The sequence below is a fragment of the Zeus faber genome (assembly GCF_960531495.2).
Source record: "Zeus faber genome assembly, chromosome: 10".
In the NCBI taxonomy this organism is placed as follows: Eukaryota; Metazoa; Chordata; class Actinopteri; order Zeiformes; family Zeidae; genus Zeus; species Zeus faber.
Window position 1 is genome coordinate 19,144,202 of NC_137199.1, and position 21,625 is coordinate 19,165,826.

General features: G+C 49.8%; 2 protein-coding genes across 2 annotated transcripts; both read right to left on the minus strand.

Annotated features, from left to right (window-relative positions):
* Positions 1-7,819: 7,819 nt before the first annotated feature.
* rhogd (ras homolog gene family, member Gd) lies at positions 7,820-11,436 on the minus strand. Its single transcript, XM_080008748.1, has 2 exons — positions 11,411-11,436; positions 7,820-10,804 (listed from the first exon to the last, which is right to left on the minus strand). The coding sequence occupies exon 2, from the start codon at positions 10,776-10,778 to the stop codon at positions 10,203-10,205; it is 576 nt and encodes a 191-aa protein (XP_079864874.1). The 5' UTR covers positions 10,779-10,804; positions 11,411-11,436; the 3' UTR covers positions 7,820-10,202.
* A 1,189-nt stretch (positions 11,437-12,625) lies between these two features.
* Positions 12,626-21,327, minus strand: fhdc2 (FH2 domain containing 2; the record flags this gene model as incomplete). The annotated part of the gene is made up of 10 exons (XM_080008043.1): positions 12,626-15,342; positions 15,446-15,563; positions 15,957-16,027; positions 16,779-16,886; positions 17,133-17,203; positions 17,928-18,028; positions 18,461-18,546; positions 18,823-18,925; positions 20,777-20,838; positions 20,941-21,327. Coding segments are annotated over 10 exons (3,237 nt in total), but the record flags the coding sequence as incomplete, so codon positions are not given.
* Positions 21,328-21,625: the final 298 nt, after the last annotated feature.

Here is a 21,625-nt window from a genome sequence, read left to right on the forward strand (position 1 = left end):
ATTGTATTCTTTGAATACCGCCACCGCCTCTTGACAGATGAGACAAACAGCCTTTTCTTTGCATTGAACGAAAAAAGGATCGTTTGACCACTCCAAGTTGAATACCCTGCATTCGGAATCAATTTTTCTCTTACGTAACCTATTCGCCATTATTCCATTCTATTTGACAGGGGCTAGTCTAGGATTCGCGTGGCCAGACTGAAAAAAAAATAATAATGCGTCTCTGGTATTGTTCAGGGGGCCGGGCCAAATGTGGAGGCAGGCCGTATACAGCCCGCGGGCCTTAGTTTGGGGACCACTGGTCTACACGCACTAATCATCACCATGACACGTTCCTACTACATGTAAATGCACCTGGCGAAATAAAGAAATTCTAAAACTGATTCTACTTTGTTTATTCACATGAAAACTATTCAACTATTCAACTACTGCGTTGACGGTACAACCGTAAGCCTCATCGGCCTTTTCACTGTCTAAAACACGGTTGACATTGTTTTTAATTTCAAGCCCCAAAACACCCAAAATGAAATTTTAAAAAGTGTTGTTTCATAACTCATTTATTTGAATGCTAATTGATTCCCACACAAAAAAGAGCATGGTGTCATGGTGACCCATTTAGTTCCGTGTGTGTACTTCCGTGTCTTTTAAAAATGTAAAATGTATTCTCAAAAACAGCCCAAGGCGTCTCATTCCGCATTCAATCAGACTCATTGTTTTCCCCGCACAAAGGACTTTTGCGTGGACCCCCGGGGGCCGTCGGTTCTTTATCCCCTGACCCGGGGCGGACAACGTCATCGCACACAGAAAATATTGGTTTTCATGAGTCGATTCCCCTCAGAGCTTCCCATTCCTTTTCCCCCATTTCTAAATCCACAGCTTAAACCAAAGGCAGGGGAATTGGATATTAATTGCTTTCCATCAGGGTTGATTGCGATGGAGGTGTGTGGGTGTGGGTGTGGGTGTGCGCGTGTGTGTGTGTGTGTGTGTGCGCGCGCGCATGCGCGCGTGTGTGGACACCGCGTGGGCTGGTGAATCACGATTCTATTTTAGTTTGGGAGAGAAGAAAAGCAGAGGGTGTAATTACAGTCGTCTCTGCCGGTGAGGGGAGTTTCCTACGGAGAGCGGCTCTGCAGGTGGATCGACACGCACCGGCGCACTGCGCAGTGACATTTTCCATAGGGAATGGAAGCAGGCACACAGGTCCACGCGCACGCACACACACACAGACAATTTCAACCATCGCCCATCGGAAGGAATAACACCTCTGAAAGGCCAGGGGTTCACGAATCGGAGCGTCCGTTTTCAACGTGCACCGTTCGTTCCTCCGCGGATCCGCAACCCCGGACCCCCCCCTCCCCTCCCCACCCCGCCCCGGTCCTCGTTTTACCCGCCGACGCCGGGATTCTGCTCGGCTCAGCGTCGTCGGCGTCGGGGAACCGGGAGACTCCATGTTTTATTCAGCACGAAAGCGCGTTCGTTCACCGGCGGAGGGGGTTGGATAGAGCCGTTTCTCTGTGAAATGAACACCCCAGAGGAGGAAACTGAGGGCGTTTCGAAACTAGAAAAAAAAAAAAAAAGTAATAATAAATAAATAAAATAAAAAAGCCTTGAGTGAATCTCCAGGCGGGGGCCGGCGGGGGTCGTGCTCTAGGTCCGTGCGTCCGTGGAGAGCCGGTGCGTGCGGAGCTGTGTGTCGACCCGGAGTCGGAACGTCAACGTTCGCCCTGTGGGAATCAACAGGAATGTGTTTACGGGGCCGAGTACATTTTCATTTTGACAAGGAATTTGTCACGGGAGGGATTGGCGCCTTGCTTGTACGGACGAATAGCACAAACAAAAAAGAGGAACGAATATGTGTACGAAAATATATTTACGAAAATATGAAGAATATGCAGAATGTGGTTCTATGCACAGGATGCATTGAATGAAAGGCTGCGGCAGGGGCTAAGCGACAGTATGTTTGCTAGTGTGGCTGTAAATATAATAGATATGGATGTATATATAAATATAAATGTGATATTTCAGTACAGGATGAACAAATATGCATCCAATAATACAAAGGCATTGGTAACTATGGATGAGTAGGTAAATAATTACAATCTTATTGCAATATATAAGTTGTTTGTGCGTGCCTTACTCTGTTTGTATGTGTCAGCATATCACAGCATGTACACTGTGTGTGTGTGTGTATGTGTGTGCGTGTGTGTGTGTGTGTGTGTGTGTGTGTGTGTGTGTGTGTGTGTGTGTGTGTGTGTGTGTGCGTGCGTGCGTGCGTGCGTGCGTGCGTGCGTGCGTGCGTGCGTGCGTGCGTGTGTTCTACTGTAAGCGCTTGTGAGCGCTGGTCTCCGAATAGACTACTTTTTGGTTTAGTAATGCAACAGAAACATTGGTCCTCACTAACCAGATGTATTTACTCAGACCTCACTTTAATACTACAGTGGTACCTTGACTTACGACTGTAATTGGTTCTATAAGAACAGTCGTATGTTAAAACAGTCGTATGTTAAAACAGTCGTATGTCGAGGCAATTCTTCCCATATGAATTATGAAATCATGAAAATAAACTAAATACACAGCACAGACACAATAAATATGAAAAAAATATTGATAAGCCACCAACTGCGTGCAAACACGATGTAGGTCGCCCGCTGACTGACTGTTGACTGACCGCTGACTGACTGCTGACTGACTGCTGACTGACCGCTGACTGACTGCTGACTGACTGCTGACTGACCGCCGACTGACTGCTGACTGACCGCCGACTGACTGTTGACTGGCCGCCGACACGCCAACTGCAAATTTCCACGGTCGTTTATTGGAGCAGTCGGTCGCAAGTCGATACAAATTTTTGCGACTATCTCTGCTCGTATCTTGGATTCGTCGTAAGTAGATGCAGTCGGCAGTCGAGGTACCACTGTAGTACAATGTGTGTGTGTGTGTTCGTGTGTGTGTGCGTGTGTGCGTGTTTGTGTGTGTGCGTGTGTATGCGTGTGTGCGTGAGTGAGTGTGTGCGTGAGTGTGTGTGTGTGTGTGTGTGTGTGTGTGTGTGTGTCTCTGACCGTCATTATGGGGATTACAGTGTGCAAGTTCCAAGAGGGCAGGCAGGGGTCAAGCCGCTGAGGGGAGAGGGGGCGGGGTGAGGGGTCAGACTTTATTACCGATTAACACTTAAACCCAGTGGGAGCCGGCGCCAATTACTGCACCAGCGTGCTCCTCCCCCACCCCCAGACACATGCAACAGGAAAAAGATAGAAAGACAGATAGATAGATAGATAGATAGATAGATAGATAGATAGACGAGGAGAAGGAGGATCATTCTTCTTTTCAGGGTTTAGGGGCGGTGGGAGGTGGGGTGTGATCGTGGCTGAGATGAATGATGATGGAGCACACACACTGATAATGTGTGTGAGAGTGTTCTCTCTCTCTCTCGCCCTCTCTCGTTTCTTCATCTTCTCTTTCCTCTCCTCTCTCCTCCTCTTTCTCTCTCTCTCTCTCTCTCTCTCTCTCTCTCGCTCTCTCTCTCCCCCTTCACCTGTCTGCGTGCAGTTCCGCTCTCATCCGCACTCAGTCCGTTGGGTTCGGAATGCCAACGTGCGCGGCGAAACGACTGTTTCCATGGTCACAGTCAGGGAAGCTGTCGGTCTTCCACCGCCACCACCAGCACCGCCGCCACACGCTGCTACACCCGGCAGACACGCGGAGACTCCAGCCGCCGTCCCCCGACAACCTTGTGACGTGCAAAAACTTGTAACTCTGTAATTTTTCTTCCTCTTTTTTATTTTTAATTTTTTTTCCGTGCGTGTCGAACCGTTTCCCACAGATATGAGGACGGTTCCTGCTAGACTGACAATATTGCAAGGGAGGTAAGAGTCGTCGTTGTTATGATCTGAAAAGAAAAACAGCACAAACCTGGATGTTACCGCACGGACACGGGCGCTGCAAAAGAACGGTAGCAATGGAACAGATGCAAAGGAAACACTTTTTTTCTTTGGGTCGGGGATTTCAAAAAGACCAGCAACCACCGATTGGAAAGCGGTGAAATAAGCCGCCAGGGACAAGAGCAGAGTTTCTGAACGGGCCACCGGGTTTCCTCTTGTGTGTTTTCGTGTTAGGTTCCAACGTTTTATTTTTAACTAGTTATAACAGGCTGTGCGGGTTTGTGTACTGTGCACCAAGCATAACATTCGTCACATGTCTTGTGTCCAGAGGAGGCTCAGCCGCACAGGCTGACCCGCCCCCCAACCCTTCAGTAAGCCTTTAAAACACAAACACACACACACACACACGCACGCACGCACGCACGCACGCACGCACGCACGCACGCACGCACAGGATCCAATCCCCTTTCCTCACATGGGACTAAAGACAATTGGATTAGCCCTTGGGATGTGAGCGCGCTCCTTCACAGCTTTTGCGATCTGAAAGTGCTCCGAAAGAAGTGTCGTCCGCCTCCACGGCGTCGGCAGCCCCGCCAAACCAAAGTGGTCGGGGGAAATATCTTTTGAAGCCGCGGAATGTGTGTCGTGCGTCATTTTGGCCGAGACCCGCTGTGAAGTTCATTGCTTACAACCCCGGAAAGACCCCCCCGAGGCCAGATGCTGCTTTTTTGCGACGCATGTCCCGGGTTAAGCCCTACAATCGGCTTCACAGAGGAGAGAGAGAGAGAGAGAGAGAGAGAGAGAGAGAGAGAGAGAGAGAGAACGGTACAATCCCTTTCTCAAAGGGAGGGAGAAAAGGGGGCGATCAAAGGGGGGGAGCTGTAACCAAAGCAGCGGCAGGAGGTTCTGCCTCGACAAACACAGGAGGCCAAAGTACACCTTTGTGACCGGGCAATCACAAGTTGATACGCGAAAGCCGGCGCTCTGAAAGCGAGGCGGGCGAGGGTGCCGACGGGCCGTCTTCCCCGGCAGAGGGCCCCGGGCCACGCCCCGGGCCGCGCGGCGTTCGGGGGGCCAAGCCGGATCACGGCCGGGCGCTATGAACAGCCGGGTGACCTTATCGCTCGCGGACTGAATTGACAGTTTTGTGAAAAGGAGCTCTCAGATCGCTGACGCCGACGCAGGCCAGTGGAGTCAGACAAAGGCAGAGCGAGGGCGGGGCGGGGCGGGCGGGGGGGGGGCGAGGGGATGTGGTTTGTTTTTGGCTCTGCGGCGTTGGCTTTTCGGGCTGCCGTGTTGTTTTAGCGCTTCGACAGCTCAGACAGAGGATGTCACTGCGCGGAGAATGCAGCTGCTAATTGGGCGGTGGCCGCCACGGGACAGGAGGCCGCGCGCTGGGGGTATTTTTTTATTTGGGGGTTGGTGGGGGGGTGTCTTCACACGCCTTTGTGTTTAAAACAGTTCACTTGTCTCATCCGCTCGCTTGCACGGTACATTTATCCCTTCCGCCGCCGCCGTCGCCATCAGCGGTCCGCAGCGGCGTTGGCGTCCGCGGTCGATCTGAAGTGTGTGAGCACTAACCGGCTTTAAAGCGCCGTGCCGTCTGGCCTCTCCGCACCTGATTAGACGTCCGTGAGCCGACGAGCATGAGGAAAAACCGCTTGTGGATTTAAAGGGGCGCATATTGCACGGCCCACACAGCAAAAATCTAATCAGCCCGGTTTAATTCCCAATTAGCATATGCAGATGAACAGAGGGAACGCTATCGGGAAGAAAATCATGTTTGCTTTTTTTTTTTTTCCCCCCCCCTGCTTCCAGTGTTGATTCATCAGATGTTTCTCAGGCGACAGAGGCGCCGTTCTGAACTGGGAGGCTGTTTGACCCGTTCGAATGCTGCTCCGCCGCCCTATTGCCGCTCTCCACCCTCCGACCCCTCTCCCAATTTGACCCTTCCCACCTAAACTCCGTCCCGCCTGGAATACTAATGGAAAACATGATGTGACAATAAAGAGCTCATTTAAAAACCCACCTGTCGGGCGCCGGGAGGGGCGGGTTAGGGTCAGCTCGTCCCTTTCTCCTTCCCTTATCTCCCGCTCCTCCCCCAGTCGTCGGGAGCGTCCAGCGGCTCCACCCCCCCCTTCCCCGCTGGAACGGTTTGATTTGAAATGCGGAGCCGCGTCTCTCCCAGTTATCTCTCGTGCTGCAGGCTGTCTACGAAGACCAAGGCCCCGCGCCGCTTCGTTTTGAGTAAAAAATAAAGGGGAGGCGAGGGGCCTCCCGCGTACTTTGGCTGAACGGGGGGCCCGGAGGCCGCCCGTCCCGCCGGCCCCGCGCCACGGACGTCATCAAACGCACGGTGCGAGGGGTTGGGAAGGAACAAGGGAGACGGAGCGGTGGTAGACAGAGGCCCCAGATCAAGGCTCCGGTGGAGGTCAGCCCTCCCACTCGCTCCGCACCGATGACTCACGCGGTGGAAAGGTTTTTCCGCAGGCTTGCGCTCGTCCTCGCTCGCTGCTTTGATTTTTTTTCCCCAGACGGAGGCGGATGTGAAACAGGGGTGTACGTCCGCACGGATGAGGCCCTAGGCGGATCTGAGGGGAGCCGAGCGGTTGAATCGTTCGGACACTTAATGTCGTCACTGTGGTGGTGCAATATTAACTTTTTTGATTTTTGTTTGTGTTGGAACGGACCTTACCAAGCCTCAATGAAACCATCTATACAACGCTGCATTTGTCAATTCTAGGTTGTTTTTTTGGTGGATAGCGCTCTGACAGAAGTCAGACCGCAGCTGAAACTCACAGGCCACGATCACAAGAGGTTTTTCAAAAAGACGAATAGTCGTCGCTGCCGCGTGACGCCAACGGCTCGTGTTTCGTGGGGGAAATGTGGAAGTCACGGTTCGGCAAATAGAGAAAAGTTACCTCTTGTGGAATGAGGGGCCGTCAACACCTTAAATTACAAAGCATTTCAATCAGACAAAAGTAATCAATCACAAATGTGTTTTTTTATTCAGAGAATAAATATACACCTGCATGGCTAAACTATTTGCAGAAACCACTTTATCAGGGAGTGATTGAAGTTCCAAGTGCATGAGTTCTGCTATTTACTGGTTCAAACCTCATTATCCATGATGGGTGGAGGAATAAGTGAGACAGGTCACCCAAGGTCCTTGGACGCCTGAGCTCATTTCTTCCGAGGTCGAGTGCGGATAACACCGATATATCCCCTCTGCTAGTCGTTCCCTAATCTAAAAACTGATGACCTTAGCTAACCCGTTGCAAGTCTTAGAAGGCGCCTCCCGCTTAAGCGTATTGTAGAAGCGGATCCTCCACAATCTCCCCTCACTGGGCCGTCACTTCCACTCAGGTTCACCAGGAGACCCTCCGCCCAATGATGCCGATTATAAAACCAACAACTTCTGCAGTCGGCAATGCCTTGGAAATGAAGACGTCTAAGGACTACCTCTCGGTCGGAGGGCGGAAACGGGGCCCGAACACAGCTGCAGTGGAGTTACACAAATATCTCATGTGTCAAGAGAAGCCGCCTGTAAAGATTGTAGGGATCTTTCACAGTTCGGGCATATTGAGTTTTCAAGCCGTTACGACCGATTGAACTTGTGGGTGTCCGGGTTGAATGATGGCCCCGAGAGCGGGGTGGCCACAGTCCATTAACTCTGAATGGGCTGGCCGAATAAAGAGATAAAGGACGGGCAACATAGAGCTGGGAGTTAACAAAGAGGTCTGTGTCCATCTAGTGTTCAGGACTGGTAATGGGATCAACAAGAGGAACAACATGACAAATGGGGAACGGACTGGCTTTGGCTGAATTTTAAAGATAATTTTGAATCTTGCTTTGCCGTCATCACTGTGTTAAATGCTCATATCTTCGACAGATAGAGTGAAAACTTTAATCATCTAAAAGTAGAAAAAAATATTTGGGGTTTAACTACCATTTTATTTGGCATAATTTAAAATCATCTCACTGTTAGTTCATTTATACAAATATGCTTTTGTTATATATAAAATTACAAATAAGATTTCTACAAATCAAGTTCCCAGTGTAAAAGTGTAGTACCACGCACACGGTAGCGTACAGACAGCTCCGGGACATCAAACAAAGGCCACAGGTGTGTGTTCCACTTAAGACAGAGAATCAGTGAAATTGGGACATAACTGAGGAGGGAAAAAAAAATAAAAAAAATACAAATAAAAGAAATAACAGGCGACCGCAGTTTCACATGTTGCCACATCACACAATCCCATTTACTTCACCACCATCACGCTGACCTGGGGAAAACTGATGCTGGTTTCCACAGACCTCAGACAAAAACACACCGCTGCGGTTGCACAAAGACAACTTGTGTCATGCTTCATTTTTTCAAAAATGTACACAGGCCACATTCATGACTTACTTATAAGATGCCCTGTTCACATAAAAACAAAACAAAAAAAACAGATACAGTAATACTTACTGTTATTACTGACAGTTATTGGTATCAACAAGGAACCAATTAGCATTTTTAAAAACATTTTGTAAAAAAAGGCATCACATTCCTAAAAATAGAGGGGAGCAAGGCACTTTCCGATAACAACCCCCGGCCATGCTGTATATTTAAGGACAAGGCTGCCGCACGAGTGGAGCTGGCAACACAGTTGAACCTATTGAAGATTTTGCGGGCCACCGTTTCCCCTTCAGGCTTGTCTGTTTAGCACCGCTGTCGCAAAGAGCCGAGTGTGTAAAGGCAGGAAACATTGCATAAAGATTCCAAAAATCTGTGTGAAAGCAAAACCAGAAGTGGTTGCTGCTCCTTTGCAGAACTGTCTGGCGGCACTTGTAGCGCAGTAAAAGGAGCTATTGATCTTGATGGGAGGCACGGCTACAGTCTTTGGTTTAGATAAGGCACCCGACACACCAGGCACCTTTGATGTCGGAGCTAAACTGCTGCTGCAGAAAACTGGCACAAAGCGGCAGGCGAAGCTTGCACAATGCGTTTTGCGAGATGAAAGGATGTTTAGCTAACCCATACAGTTTGATACAGAGCACTCTGAAGCCTAGCGCAAGCCGATCGAGTCAGTTAAAACAAATTTGGGCGATACAAACAATTGGGGAAAAACAATGTTAGAGGCAATTTAAAAAATATATATATATACTGAACTTAAAATACGCAAGGCAATAATTTAATGGCCATTGGAGGAAAAAAAATGTATGAAGTTCCTGTTTATCAAAAGTGTTAACTACAAAACATACGATTCACTGATCGATTCAACATAGGTTAAAAATATATATTTAACTTTGGTTTTGACCAGTCATGAGTTAGAAATACCATTGCTGACAAAACAAAAACCTTTTCAGGGATAGATTGGTTACGACGTGATAACCGTTTCCTGACCAAGGGTTACATTGAAGAGTGGTTTAACCGGCACAAGACAGAGGAGGAGTGGTACTTTAGTTTGAGAATGAGCGATTTATTTTCCTTTACTGTGACAGCTCAGAGAACCCTGTGCCAATGTGGATTAATATAGCAGAGCGATACGGACAACCGCGCCTACATTACTGGGGAGGGCAAACGGTCGGCTGCTTTTAATGGTTCCGCTTATCTCCGGGGGCCGGCTGGCTCCCCCGACCATGGCAACAAGAGAGCGTGGCTGGCGCTGGAAGGGCACGGCTACAGAAAGGCGCTCTGCTGAGCGTCACCGTTCACCACACTCATCAGAGGGAACTGGCTTCTACCTGGGACACATCAACACATGTCGAGATCCGATTGGCTTGAAATGAGAAGAACTGCTTGTTTAATTTTTTTCTCCCTCCGCCCGAACAGGAAACTAGAGGGAGTCTAGCTTGTGAAGTTGCTCAAGGCTGTTGAAATGCATCCTAGATGCAAGTATGAGGTAGTCGTTATTTCTCTACCAGGAAAAAAAGGCAGATTCTCTCTCTGTCTCTCTCCCCCTGCTCTCCATTCCAACAGGGCAATTTAGTTGTTTGTTTCTTCTATTATTATTATGGCTTGAGACAAACATGATCAGCATGAGACTTTATAGGGCAAAGCAGAGTAGCTATTAATCTAGAACTGATGGAACTGGAATAAAAACGGTGTAAATATCAAACGTTAAAAAGATACAAGACCGAGAGAGGAAATCCACTCTGTAGCCCCCTCTCCCCCATTTTGGCATAGTCACTTTGGTGATGATGGCCATGGAATGAAATCCTCTGGGAGATGAATAGGGAAGAGGAGTAACAGAGAAGCTGAACTCAATGTCTAAGCTTGTGGAGGCAGGGAGAAGGCCCTTCTGCACTCCTCTGCAGTCCGAGTCCAGGAATCATTCATTACAACAGCACGCACTTCTTGGTGTTCTTTTTCGTGACGGGGTACAACACCGCCCTCACCGCTTCGGCAAAGACCTCCCTGACGCCCTCCTGCAGCAGGGCGGAGCACTCCATATACTTGACGGCGCCGATCTGCTTGGCCAGGGCGTTGCCCTGGTGCTGTGTGGTGGGGGCCAAACCCTGCTCCTTCAGCTTCTTCACTGTTTCAGCATCGCCCCTCAGATCCCTCTTGGTGCCCACCAGCAGGATGGGCACGTTGGGGCAGTGGTGGGACACCTCCGGGTGCCACTTGTGTCTGACATTGGCATGGGAGGAAGGGCTGCCAATGGAGAAGCAAATTATGAAGACGTTGGTCTGGGGGTAGGACAGCGTGCGCAGGCGGTCGTACTCCTCTTGGCCGGCCGTGTCCCACAGGTTGAGGCTGACCGTGCGGCCGTCCACACTCATCTGGGCGCTGTAGTTGTCGAACACTGTGGGGATGTACTCCTCGGGGAAGGCGTTGGTGGTGTAGGAGATGAGCAGGCAGGTTTTACCCACCGCCCCGTCACCCACAACCACACACTTAATGGTCTGCATCCTACGAACTGCTGGGGCTGCAGCACCTGCAAAGTGTAATAAGGGCCCGGGTTTACCAATGTGCAGGTAAGACAGATTCTAAACAGATCATTAAGCAGATTCTAAACAGATCATTACATCAACTGACCTAAATAACAGAGTTGCGGTTGTGGCTATGTGACCACAAATGTCTGGAAACCTGACATCACCCGGTGCTGTGAACACCCTGTGGATCTGTGGAGCTGAGGCGCTAACCAGGCTAACTGATTAACGAATGAGACAGGCAACGCAGGCAACGTTCATTGACTGGCCTGTTAGCTTGAAATGCGGTTGTTTACTGCACTAACTGTGAACAACAGCAATTATTATAAGCACTTCAGTAATCACTGCACTGGCTGCGTTAACACCCATTAGAGTCCCAAGCTAGGTCACTAGGCGTTCCCTCATTAGCTAACGATAGCATCAAGCTAAGGAACTAGCCTAGCGGCTACATAGTTAGCAAACAAGTTAAAAGTAAGTTTGTGGGGAAACTTGGTGTAATATATTCGCGCCCTCAAAAAAAGCCTTTCACATATTCCTTATAAATGTAGTTTTATGACTCAGGCTGCCGGGCTCTACGTTGCAGGCGCATTTGAAGTAGTTTAACGACTTACCGCCACTTAGCTTCCAAGCTCTTTTCGCCTCGAACAGTCTCTCACAGCCGCATCCGGGGAACTTTACGTAACCATTACGTAACCTCGACGCTGCCGCCGCGCAGAGCATCACGGGATTTGTAGTCTCCCCCCCCTTCTCGAATCAATAACAATCATCCCTCTTAACACTAGATGGTGCTGCTGAGCCTTTCATTTGGGGAAGACGTTCCATCTCGCGACATTTTGCTTTGTGAAATCGAAATAAAAAAATGATAGTGCTCAATTGAAAACAAAAAAGTGAGGAATATAACCTAAAATATATATATATATATATAAAATATGTATACATGCAAGTACAAATAAGGACATAAAATACAGTGAACGTTGCAGGAAAAAAAATGTAAATACATTTTAAATGTTGGTCTCATTTATGTCTGAACTTAATGCATGGCCACTTGAAGACTTCACGGCAGCCGCTTAGAAGAGGCACCGCTCTCGAGTGTTTGGGCCCGCACCCCACTGGGCCCCCCTCCCCCCCGAAGGCCCCCGCACCCCCCAGGGGCCCCGCACCCTCCCGGGGGCCCCACCCGTGACGTCACGGGTTCAGAGGCCAAAAACCGGCCGACAGCAGAACACTCGGGAGCACAATGGGGCACCGGTTTATTGCCGTTCCCAAGGGGCACTGGCGTCACCGTGGCCCTCAGAGAGAGAGATTTCCTGCTGGGGCCCTGCACCCACAGACCCCCCCGACCCCCACACCCGGCTATTCGGCGAGCGGAGTCCCAGGGAAGCCTGCGGCGTCTCCACGGCAACGGATACAAACCGGGGAGGGAGGGAGTCAAGCGATACAGTCGAGGCATGAAGAGAGTGAAGACAGGGTTCAAATGGCAGCTGCCTACACGCACGTCACACTCACAGTATTTTGTAAATGTGTGTATTATGGTATTTTAAGACAAAGCCTCCAAATTGCGATGCTTTCAAAAGGCCACAACAAAGAAAACAGCCGTGATTCTTACCAAACACTGAGCTGACGACCATGACACCGTTCAACTATTTTGATTACAGCCTTTATTTCATCTTTATTTTTCATCTTCTTTTTATTTACATATGCACATCTTGTAAATAACAAATGTTATTCAATTAAATTATGAGATGCTTTCAATATTATAAAAAAAAAAAAAACCCACAAAACCCCCCCCCCCAAAAAAAAAAAACACGAATAAGAATAATTGTCTGTGTGGCCACCTCTCAAATTTGTAAAGTGCTTTAAAAGTGATGAAGCCTCTCGGGATGAGGATGTTCCGTTAATATCATAGTTCAATATCATACTGACTGGAACAAACGCATGCAAGGAAAGGCAAATCAAAAAAATAAAGAAAAAGAATCACTTTGCATCCCATTCGCAATATTCCAAAGGTTTAAACAAGTTGAGAAATACTTTTTTTCTTAATTAAAGACAAACAAACAAGAATACTTTTAACGTCGACGACTGAAGGGAACAATTGAAGAAACACAGCTCTTGTGCACAACAAGAACTCAAGATCTCAAGCAAAGATGCTGGAAAACATTTTACTTGGATGAATTCACTGAACTTGACGCTGGGTCGACTTGTCACGTCCTATTCCCGGCACAGGACACTAACACGGGTGTACAGAGGTAGAATGTAGCGAAAAGATCCTCTTTACACTTAGAGCCATCGCATTTGTGTACGCAGAAAAATAAATGGGCGACAGAGGTGTGGGTGGCATGGAAATTGAATGGAGTAGCCCTGTTTGCAGGTCATTTTACACCTAAAACTTGTAGGAGAACCACGTCGGCTTGGATCACCTCCACAGCGGAGGAGCCGCAGGAGGTCGAGGCATTTTGGGGCCGGGGATGCGAGAGGCGTTGGGGGTTTTAGAGCCGGCAGCGGCAGGAACATCGGCGCTCGCCGTCTTTGCCGCCTTGTCCTTGGCTGCGGATATGACGGCCGTGCGGATGGTCTTGGCCGTGGCGGAGGACGGGCTGTGGGAGGTGCGCGGCTGGGCGCCGGCCTGGCCCTGGAAGGTCGGGGCCAGCCGCTTGGACACCCGGAGCGGAGAGCCTCTCACGAACAGGGCCGGGCCACTGCCAGTGGAGACCTTCTCCGGTAGAGATCTGTCAGACATCCTGCGGGCCAGCGATGGTTTCCCCGGAGCCTGCTGCGCTTCGCTTTTCGCTGGCACCCGCTCCCTGGTGCTGTTGCTTCGTTTCACTTCCGCAAGATCGCCAGCGGGCTTGGCTATAGGGGACGACCGCATGGATTTGTTACGGGGGACTGACAGGCGGGCCGGGCGAGGTGCCGGGGTTTGATCGACGGCAGATTGAGGGATTCCACCGGAAGGCTCGGTTTTAGAGCGTACCCTGGGGATGCCGGTGCTATTGGACGGCCCTACGCGCTGGACCAGTCCCCTTTTCGCCCCCGCGCCGCTGCGGGCGGGGACTTTCGAGGCCCCCGTCTCCTCCTTCACCATCTGAGACCCCGACCCGGGCCCCTCTTGGAGGTCGACCTCGCGCTCTTTCCTCCACTTGGAGCAGAGGCTGGGTGCCGGGCGCTGGAGCGGCGAGGTCGGGGGTGACAACGCGTCGTAGGACCGCAGGCCTTTCACCAGCGTGTGGCACTCCAGGGTCTCGCCCACGCGGGAATACGACCTCTCCATCTCACTCTCCGGATTGGGCAACTCGGGGTACTCGTGGGCCCGCTGGGGGCTGAGCTCGGGCGGACCCGAGGGTATCCAGTTCTCTTTAACAGGTGTGGAGGCCATTTGTGTGGCTCTCTGTTCTATTAGATCCATGTCAGGTGGAGGTATGCTATGGTCAACTGCACTTTGTTGAGTTTGTGGCAGTGAGACATCAGACGCATCCACAGAGGATTCAAACTGACTCTCAGAGAGCTGGTAAGTCACAGGCCCGGTCCCGCCGTGAGAGTAAATTCCAGCGATATGAATAGAGTCCTGTGCTGACTCCGAGACGGGAGAGTCTTTCGACTTGGTTTTCATCGGAGCCGGACAAGGAGCATCTTTCACGGACAAGCCAAACTTGTGTCTCACAGCGGACCTCTGACCTTTGACACCGAGGGGGGCGGCCGAGGCGGTTACGGGAGCGGAGCTTTGGCCGAGCGAAGCTTCATCCGTCACTGAGGCCAGTCCGTGCGAGATCTGAGTCACTTCATTTTTGGGTTCAAACGTCTGCGGTGTCTCATAGGAAACGCCGTCGGTCATTCGCTGCGGGACCATGAAGGTGCCCTCACGCTGAGATTTAAACTTTGCAACGGACGGGACCTGGAAGACCGCCACGCTCTGGGAGCCAACTTGGCATGGACCGGACTGGGTCGCGCTCCCTCCAACAAATGCCATTTTTGGCTCAATAAGGGAAGTTCTGCCGTCGGCCTCGGAGGAGCCGTAGAGCACAGAGGGAACGCGGTGGTCGGAGATGTCGACGGGGTGGTCCGCGGTCGACGTCGGGCTGCTCCCCAACTCCGGGAAGGTCTTGAAGGTGGAGGAGGTCTGGAGGTGAGCCGTGTAGTTGTAGAGGTGGTGGGAGTGGCGGCGGGATTCGGAGCTCCTTAGGCTGCGACGGCTCCAGGTGTGGCTCAGGTTCCTCTCCAGGAGCCTCTCCAGGTCATCCTGGCCGTCGGGGCCGCCTGCCTCCCTCGCCAGGCTCAGGCCGAGCTCCGGCCCCGAGCACGCCGCGACAGAGCGACGCTTCTCCCCCATCTCCCGCTCGCGCTCTAACCGCCTCTGCTCCTTCACCTCCCGCTCCGCGTTCTCCTGGACGGCTTTTTGGAAACGGTGGCAGAACGAGCTGAACACCCGGCACGCCTCCTCCAGCTTGAACGTGCTGTCGTCCTCGCAGAAGAACTCCACCAGGGCCTGGCTGGACATCCGCATGCCCTCCACCTCGTCCTCCACCTCCTTCAGGCGCTCCTCGGCCACCTAAAGACAAACAGGGAAAAAGACGTGGGGAAGAGGTGAATTCAGAAGTCAAACATGGTGTTAAAACACCTGAGATTGGTTCAGGACACCATGTGGTTGGTACCTCCAGGAAGGGCTGCGTCTGCTTTTGGATCTCCGCCTCCGTCCGGATGTCGACGTTGAGGGCCACCACCCGGCCTTGCAACTTGGATAAATCCTCATACACGGACTCTTCACACAACCTTGAGTATGAAAAATACACAATTAGGATTTTAGTATTGGATGGGTCACGGCATTTAAAAATGTGTGTGTAACTGATCACAACTCAAGCACAGTGAATACTCTCTCTTTTTTTCGTGGGTGGGAAATGTTTTGGGATAACTAGGGTGAACTCCAGCAGAGCCAAAACTCGGCTCGGAAAAGGAAAAAAAAAAAAAAAAATCACTGCTGTCATGACCCACTTTCGGACGGCCGGCTAGCTATTGCTCATAGCTGGGTTCCGTTTCGTGAAATAGATATGTGGCGTGTTTTAGTCATTTGGCTTGTATCGATACTAGACAGGAATTGAGCGGTTTCCCCGTCAGACGTCAGGTTTCCCCTATTGCGTTTGCTGGGATTGGTATTTTGTGACAGACCTAGAGGCAGAGCCCACATGGCCTAGTTGGCTGGGAAACGACAGCAGTCCCTGGTCCTTTTTCACAGCTTCCTGCGGAGACAGAAACAAACGCTTATCCAGCTATTGTTTTAGACGAGAAGCAAGTCCTTGTTTCACTCGTACTGATGGAATCACTCGTACCAGATAATTTGTATGATTTTCAACTCTTAAAACTCCTTGAAACTCCAAACTTAAGTCCCTGGGAGAGAATTTTTCCATGAAAACAAATACGCTCATAAAAAACTGGTGTAAATTACAAGGATGTGGGCGTCGCTCAAGTATTCACCGGAAAAGTATTGTTCCCTCTTAGGGCTGGGCAATAATCTTAAAAAAAAAATAAAAATAAAATAAAAATAAAACATAACTATAAATAAAAATTAAATCTATATAGTTTGAGAATATTTATTATTGCTATTTTTTTAATGTATTGTTATCTTTTATATTTATTGTATTCTGTACATTTATTTAGTCACTGTTTAGGTTTATTGTAATATATATTGGAAATTATTTCCCAATTTTTTTGTTAATTTTTAGATTCACTCAAGGATTATTCTCTCTCTCTATCTATCCATCTATAATCTTCAATTCATGCCGTTGAACAGAGACATACCTTTAACCTCTATATCACCCAACCTAAAACAACCCATCTCATCAAATTGCCCCTCTTTGTTTGAACCAGAGAATAGTGAGTAAACAGTGAGTAAACAGTTGTTGTTTTCCTTTTTATTGCCCTTGCCTCATCCAGCACCTGCTGAGTATGACAGGATGTTCCCTGTTTTTACGACCTAGCCTTCAGTCTTACCATGGCCACAAAATGCAGCAGGTTCATGCCGGGCTTGTTGGCTTTGGTGTCGGCCAGTTTAAGCAGCGAGGAGATTCGGAAACCAGCGGCGTTCCCCGCGTATCCACCCTGGGAAGGACAAGCACAAGGTCGGGCTTAACACGGCACGACACGAAACAGCGCCGCATGTGATGTCTTTAGACAAACACGGTTAAAGAACCCAGGTGCGCCGCCACAGCGACGCTCCTGAACACACACCAAGATCCCGCGAAGCCCGGCTCATTGTGCGAAGATAAAGGGACTGTTTGGGGCTTTAATCTCGCCGGTCCAAGGAAAGAGATTACAAATAAAGGAGGAGAGAGAAAAAGCACTTACAGCGTTCATATAGTTGCCTGCTTTCAGCACCAGGCGAAGAATAGAGTGCAACTCAGGACAGCTTAATAGTTCTGGGGGAGTGAAGAGAACAAAGACACGGGGGAAATTAAGTTGACAGACACCCTCAAGAAAGTTTATTTAGTTAAATGAGCAAAGTCATTGAAAAATGCTGCAATTTGTAAGATTTATCGTGCAATTACTGTGTATGTGTATATTTGGCAATTTTACTTTTGATTGTATTACTATTGAATAATATTTTTAACTTAACTATATATATATATATATATATATATATATATATATATATATATATATATATATATATATATATATATATATATATATATATATATATATATATATATATATACACACACACACACACATATTTATTTTTTTCTCGGACGGTCAAGATTTTTAAAAATGCTATCATCTGTAGAAACGCATCAATAATCGCAATGACAAATCCCTCGTACATGTAAATGCACCTGGCGGAACAAACTCATTTTGATTGTTCATTTTAACGTAAAGGCTGGATATAGCCATCAAACTATATAACTGACTACATAACTATTTATTGACATAAGAGGGGTACATGAATTTCATGTAACTCATTTCCTATCCACACTCTATGCAATAAATTTAACTTAAAAGATACCATGTTGCGCCACATGCATTTTCGTTTTTCTCGTTTGACCCCTCTCAACTCTTAACTCCACACTCTGAAAGCGGGGCTAAAAGGACGCGTCGCACATTGGCGGCGAGGAGGCCCTTCGCTCCCCGCTGCTACTTTACCTCTCGCCGCCTCCCTCAGACATCTGGCCGCCACACACAGAGAGGTCACCGCGGGGTCAAACTCCTGCTGCAGGATCATGCCGTCCAGACGCAAGCGAAAGCTAAATGGAGGCAGGAGAATAGGCGGGGGGGCGGTCAATGAGGAGACGGAGGAGGAAGTGAGAGAGAGAGAGGGAGAGAGAGAGAGAGAGAGAGAGAGAGAGAGAGAGAGAGAGAGAGTGTGGGGGGGGGGGGGGGGGGGGTGAGCGATGACAGAGAGGAAAAGGTTAGCTGGATCAATCACCGGTTCCAAGGTGACGCAAAGTGAAAGATAAACAGACAAACAAGTGCCAGCGCGAAGAAAAAGAGGATAGATGAGCCTGCAATGAAAACCCTTAATACCCTTATAGGTCACCAGAGCCAAAGTTGTCGTAGATGCTGGAACGTATGGGTGGTTAGTTTGGAGAAAAAAAATCTAAAAAATCTAAAAAGTCTAAATGTCCGGGTACTGGGTGGTGGGGGGCAGTGGTGGTGGTGGGAGGGGGTGGTTCTACCTGGGGACCTCCACCAGCAGCAGCATGAAAAAGTCCGGCTCTCCCAGCCTTACGCGCTCCCCCTTGAACTTCCTCAGGCGGGACTCCTGCCAGAGCACAAGGAATTGGGTGAAAATCTGGAAAGCAGCTGGATGGACAGACGGATGGATGGACGGATGGATGGATGGATGCGAGGAGGTAAAGTATGAAATACTGAAACCGATATGTCGTTAACAGTCACTTCCAATATCTTTCAGCTCCACATGGGAGGCTGTGGTGTAATGGCAAACTCTTGATCACACTAATGAGAGCCAGATGATGGCGGGGTTGAGGGGGGTCAGCTCTCTGCCACAAGAACACACCGGCACGTTTCTTTACTTTACCTCCTCGTTGTCCGGCAGCAGCTTGCAGAGCTCCGTGAGCTTCTCGGCCCCCCAGCGCTCGCCAGCCCCCTGGCGGATATCCTGCACAATCTCCTTGGCAGGGCTGCGGGAGAGGAGGAGACAACACCCTGGTTTTTACCATGACATCACCCTGGAACACACAACAACACTTTAAACTCAGTCGAGCCTCAAAAACTCGACGAGGAACCAGATCGTGGGTCATGATGTGTGTAGTGAGATGACTTGTTCTACCACGATCACACAAACACACACTGAGTCGTATCCCCATCTTATCAGCCAGACTGTGGGGTGGGTGGATGTTGACGCCAAATAGGCGGCTCGTCACACATGCGAAGAACACACACACACACACACACACACACACACACACACACACACACACACACACACACACACACACACACACACACACACACACACACACACACACACACACACACACACACACACACACACACACACAAGTTAGAGTTCAATGTGTCACTTTGGGAGGGCAGAAACTAAGCTGCCCCTGACCTCTGTCTCATTTCCTGCGGGTGACACATCTGCCCTCCACTCCAACACAACTCTCACACACACACACACACACACACACACACACACACACACACACACACACACACACACACACACACACACACACACACACACACACACACACACTCTTTGATTATCCTCTCCCACTCTTTCTTCACTCACAGGACCCCTCACAGTTTCATGATACATGAAGATATATATTTCTATATACATATTCCATCTGCCAACAAGATTTATTTCCTCATGTATTTTATAGACACTGAACTCAATACTTATCACTTACTATATCACTTGAGAATTATTCGTCTAACTCTAACATTCCCCATCAACAAAAGCAGATTGACAAAGGATACAATATCCTTCTTTACTACTATTTTAATAGACACTCAAAGGGCTCAACAAAAGGAGAGTGGTTGTCATCCACAGCTTGTCAGTTATACGACGAACAAAAGCACTGGATGCAACACGACGAATCGCTTCCAAGCTACGCCCATATTTCAAAAATCAGTGCATCTGCGCAGCCACCGTCTTTCCCATGAAAAGCAAAACAAACAAAAAAAGGCTCTAAACAAAGCAAATGTTTTTTTGTGTACACAAGAGGCTGCTTTCCACATAATGGATGGATTTCCCTGCAAGTCTTGACAAATCCAGCTCTGGAGACTTGCTCTTCAATTAAAATTTGCACAACTGACGCTCCGGTGCGCAATAACGTACACGTGCAGACATGACGAGATTCCAGCTTTGAGCCACGGTGATGAAAGGACATAAACATCCTTACAAAAAAGCCCCCCCGTCCTAAAATTAAAATGTAATTTAGCTTCAATGGGGTTAAAAATGCTGAGGCCAGCTGCTTCGTGGGATCGATGAATATGACAAGCACCCCCCGGTGGGGTCTGTCTCTGCGGGGGATGTTTTTACACCTCGGAGGCTCCCAATGGGCCTCAGCAGGTGTCAACTCTGACCCCCTGGGGGAGACCTCCTCCAACCCGCCCTTCATCCACCGGTCTCCTCTAAGAGCCAAAATCCAGCTGCTCTGGGCAACACCTCTCCCTCTCCCACACCTGTCCCCACTTCAATATGGTCTAAAGTTTCTCGACTCGTCTCACACACACACACACACACACACACACACACACACACACACACACACACACACACACACACACACACACACACACACACACACACACACACACACACACACACACACACACACACACCTTCCTGACAGGAGACCATTCACTCTCGTCAATCCGTGAAGTGTGAAGTGTCGGTCTCCTGGGCACAATTCTCCAACTAACGAAAGAGCACCAACTGGTTGCAACAGCTTCGTCTAATAACTTGGAAACGTGTTGAAAATGTGACGGGATAGGCAGAGAGAAGGAAGGGGGCTTACGTCTTGAACTGACGTAGAAATATCCCGATGTTCATGCTGCGCTTGGAGTCCAACAACGAGATCTGTGAAGGGACGAAGTGAGCGATTTTTGACATGAATTATATGCCGGGATATTTGGAAGAACAGAAGATTGAAATGTGATGCAGGTTGTCGCCGCTGCCGACCTGCTCGGCGGTGCTGTCCTGGGGTGACCTGGAGCGCAGCAGGGCCGAGCAGCGCCTCCTCGCGCCGCCTCGAACCTGGTGCTTGCTGCTGTCCTTCTGGCTGAACAGCTCGTCCAGCGAGTGGAGGTCGATGGGGAACTCGTCCTCCTCGGTGGCCGCCCCGCTCCACACGCTCTTCCTGCCCTCCACCTTCTCCTTGGGGATGCGCTCCCAGTTCAGCTTCCTCAGGCGGCTGCGCCGGGCGTTGTCGGAGCAGCCGATGGGGAAGGGCGAGGAGGGCGAGAGGGATGGCGGCGGGGGCGGGGGGGGCGGGGGCGGCGGCGGCGGCGGTGGGGGGGCGGCGGCCGGGGCCAGCAGCGTATCCATGGCCGTCACTTCCACGGCGACAGGGGCCCCGGGTAGCTTTCCATGAAAAAGGCGCGAGACTCCGGGTCGGCGAGCACGGAAGCTTCCAGGGCGAGGGCAGAGAGGTTCCGGAAGTTCTTCAGCCGGACTGCAACATGGAGCCTCAGTCTATACAGGACTTATGGCCCCTGGACTAATGGTCTCTGCTCAGTCAAGGGCGCCCACTCCTCTTTCCAGAGGGCTCCGGTTCAAAGGTCCAATCCCCGGATTCATTCTGGAAAAAAAAAAAAAGACAAATAAACTATATCTTATCTCATTATTGATCCAGAGCAGACGCCAC

Bases quoted from the DNA above. Each gene is read 5' to 3' on its own strand.
- rhogd (XM_080008748.1), bottom strand. From the start codon at position 10,778: ATGCAGACCATTAAGTGTGTGGTTGTGGGTGACGGGGCGGTGGGTAAA.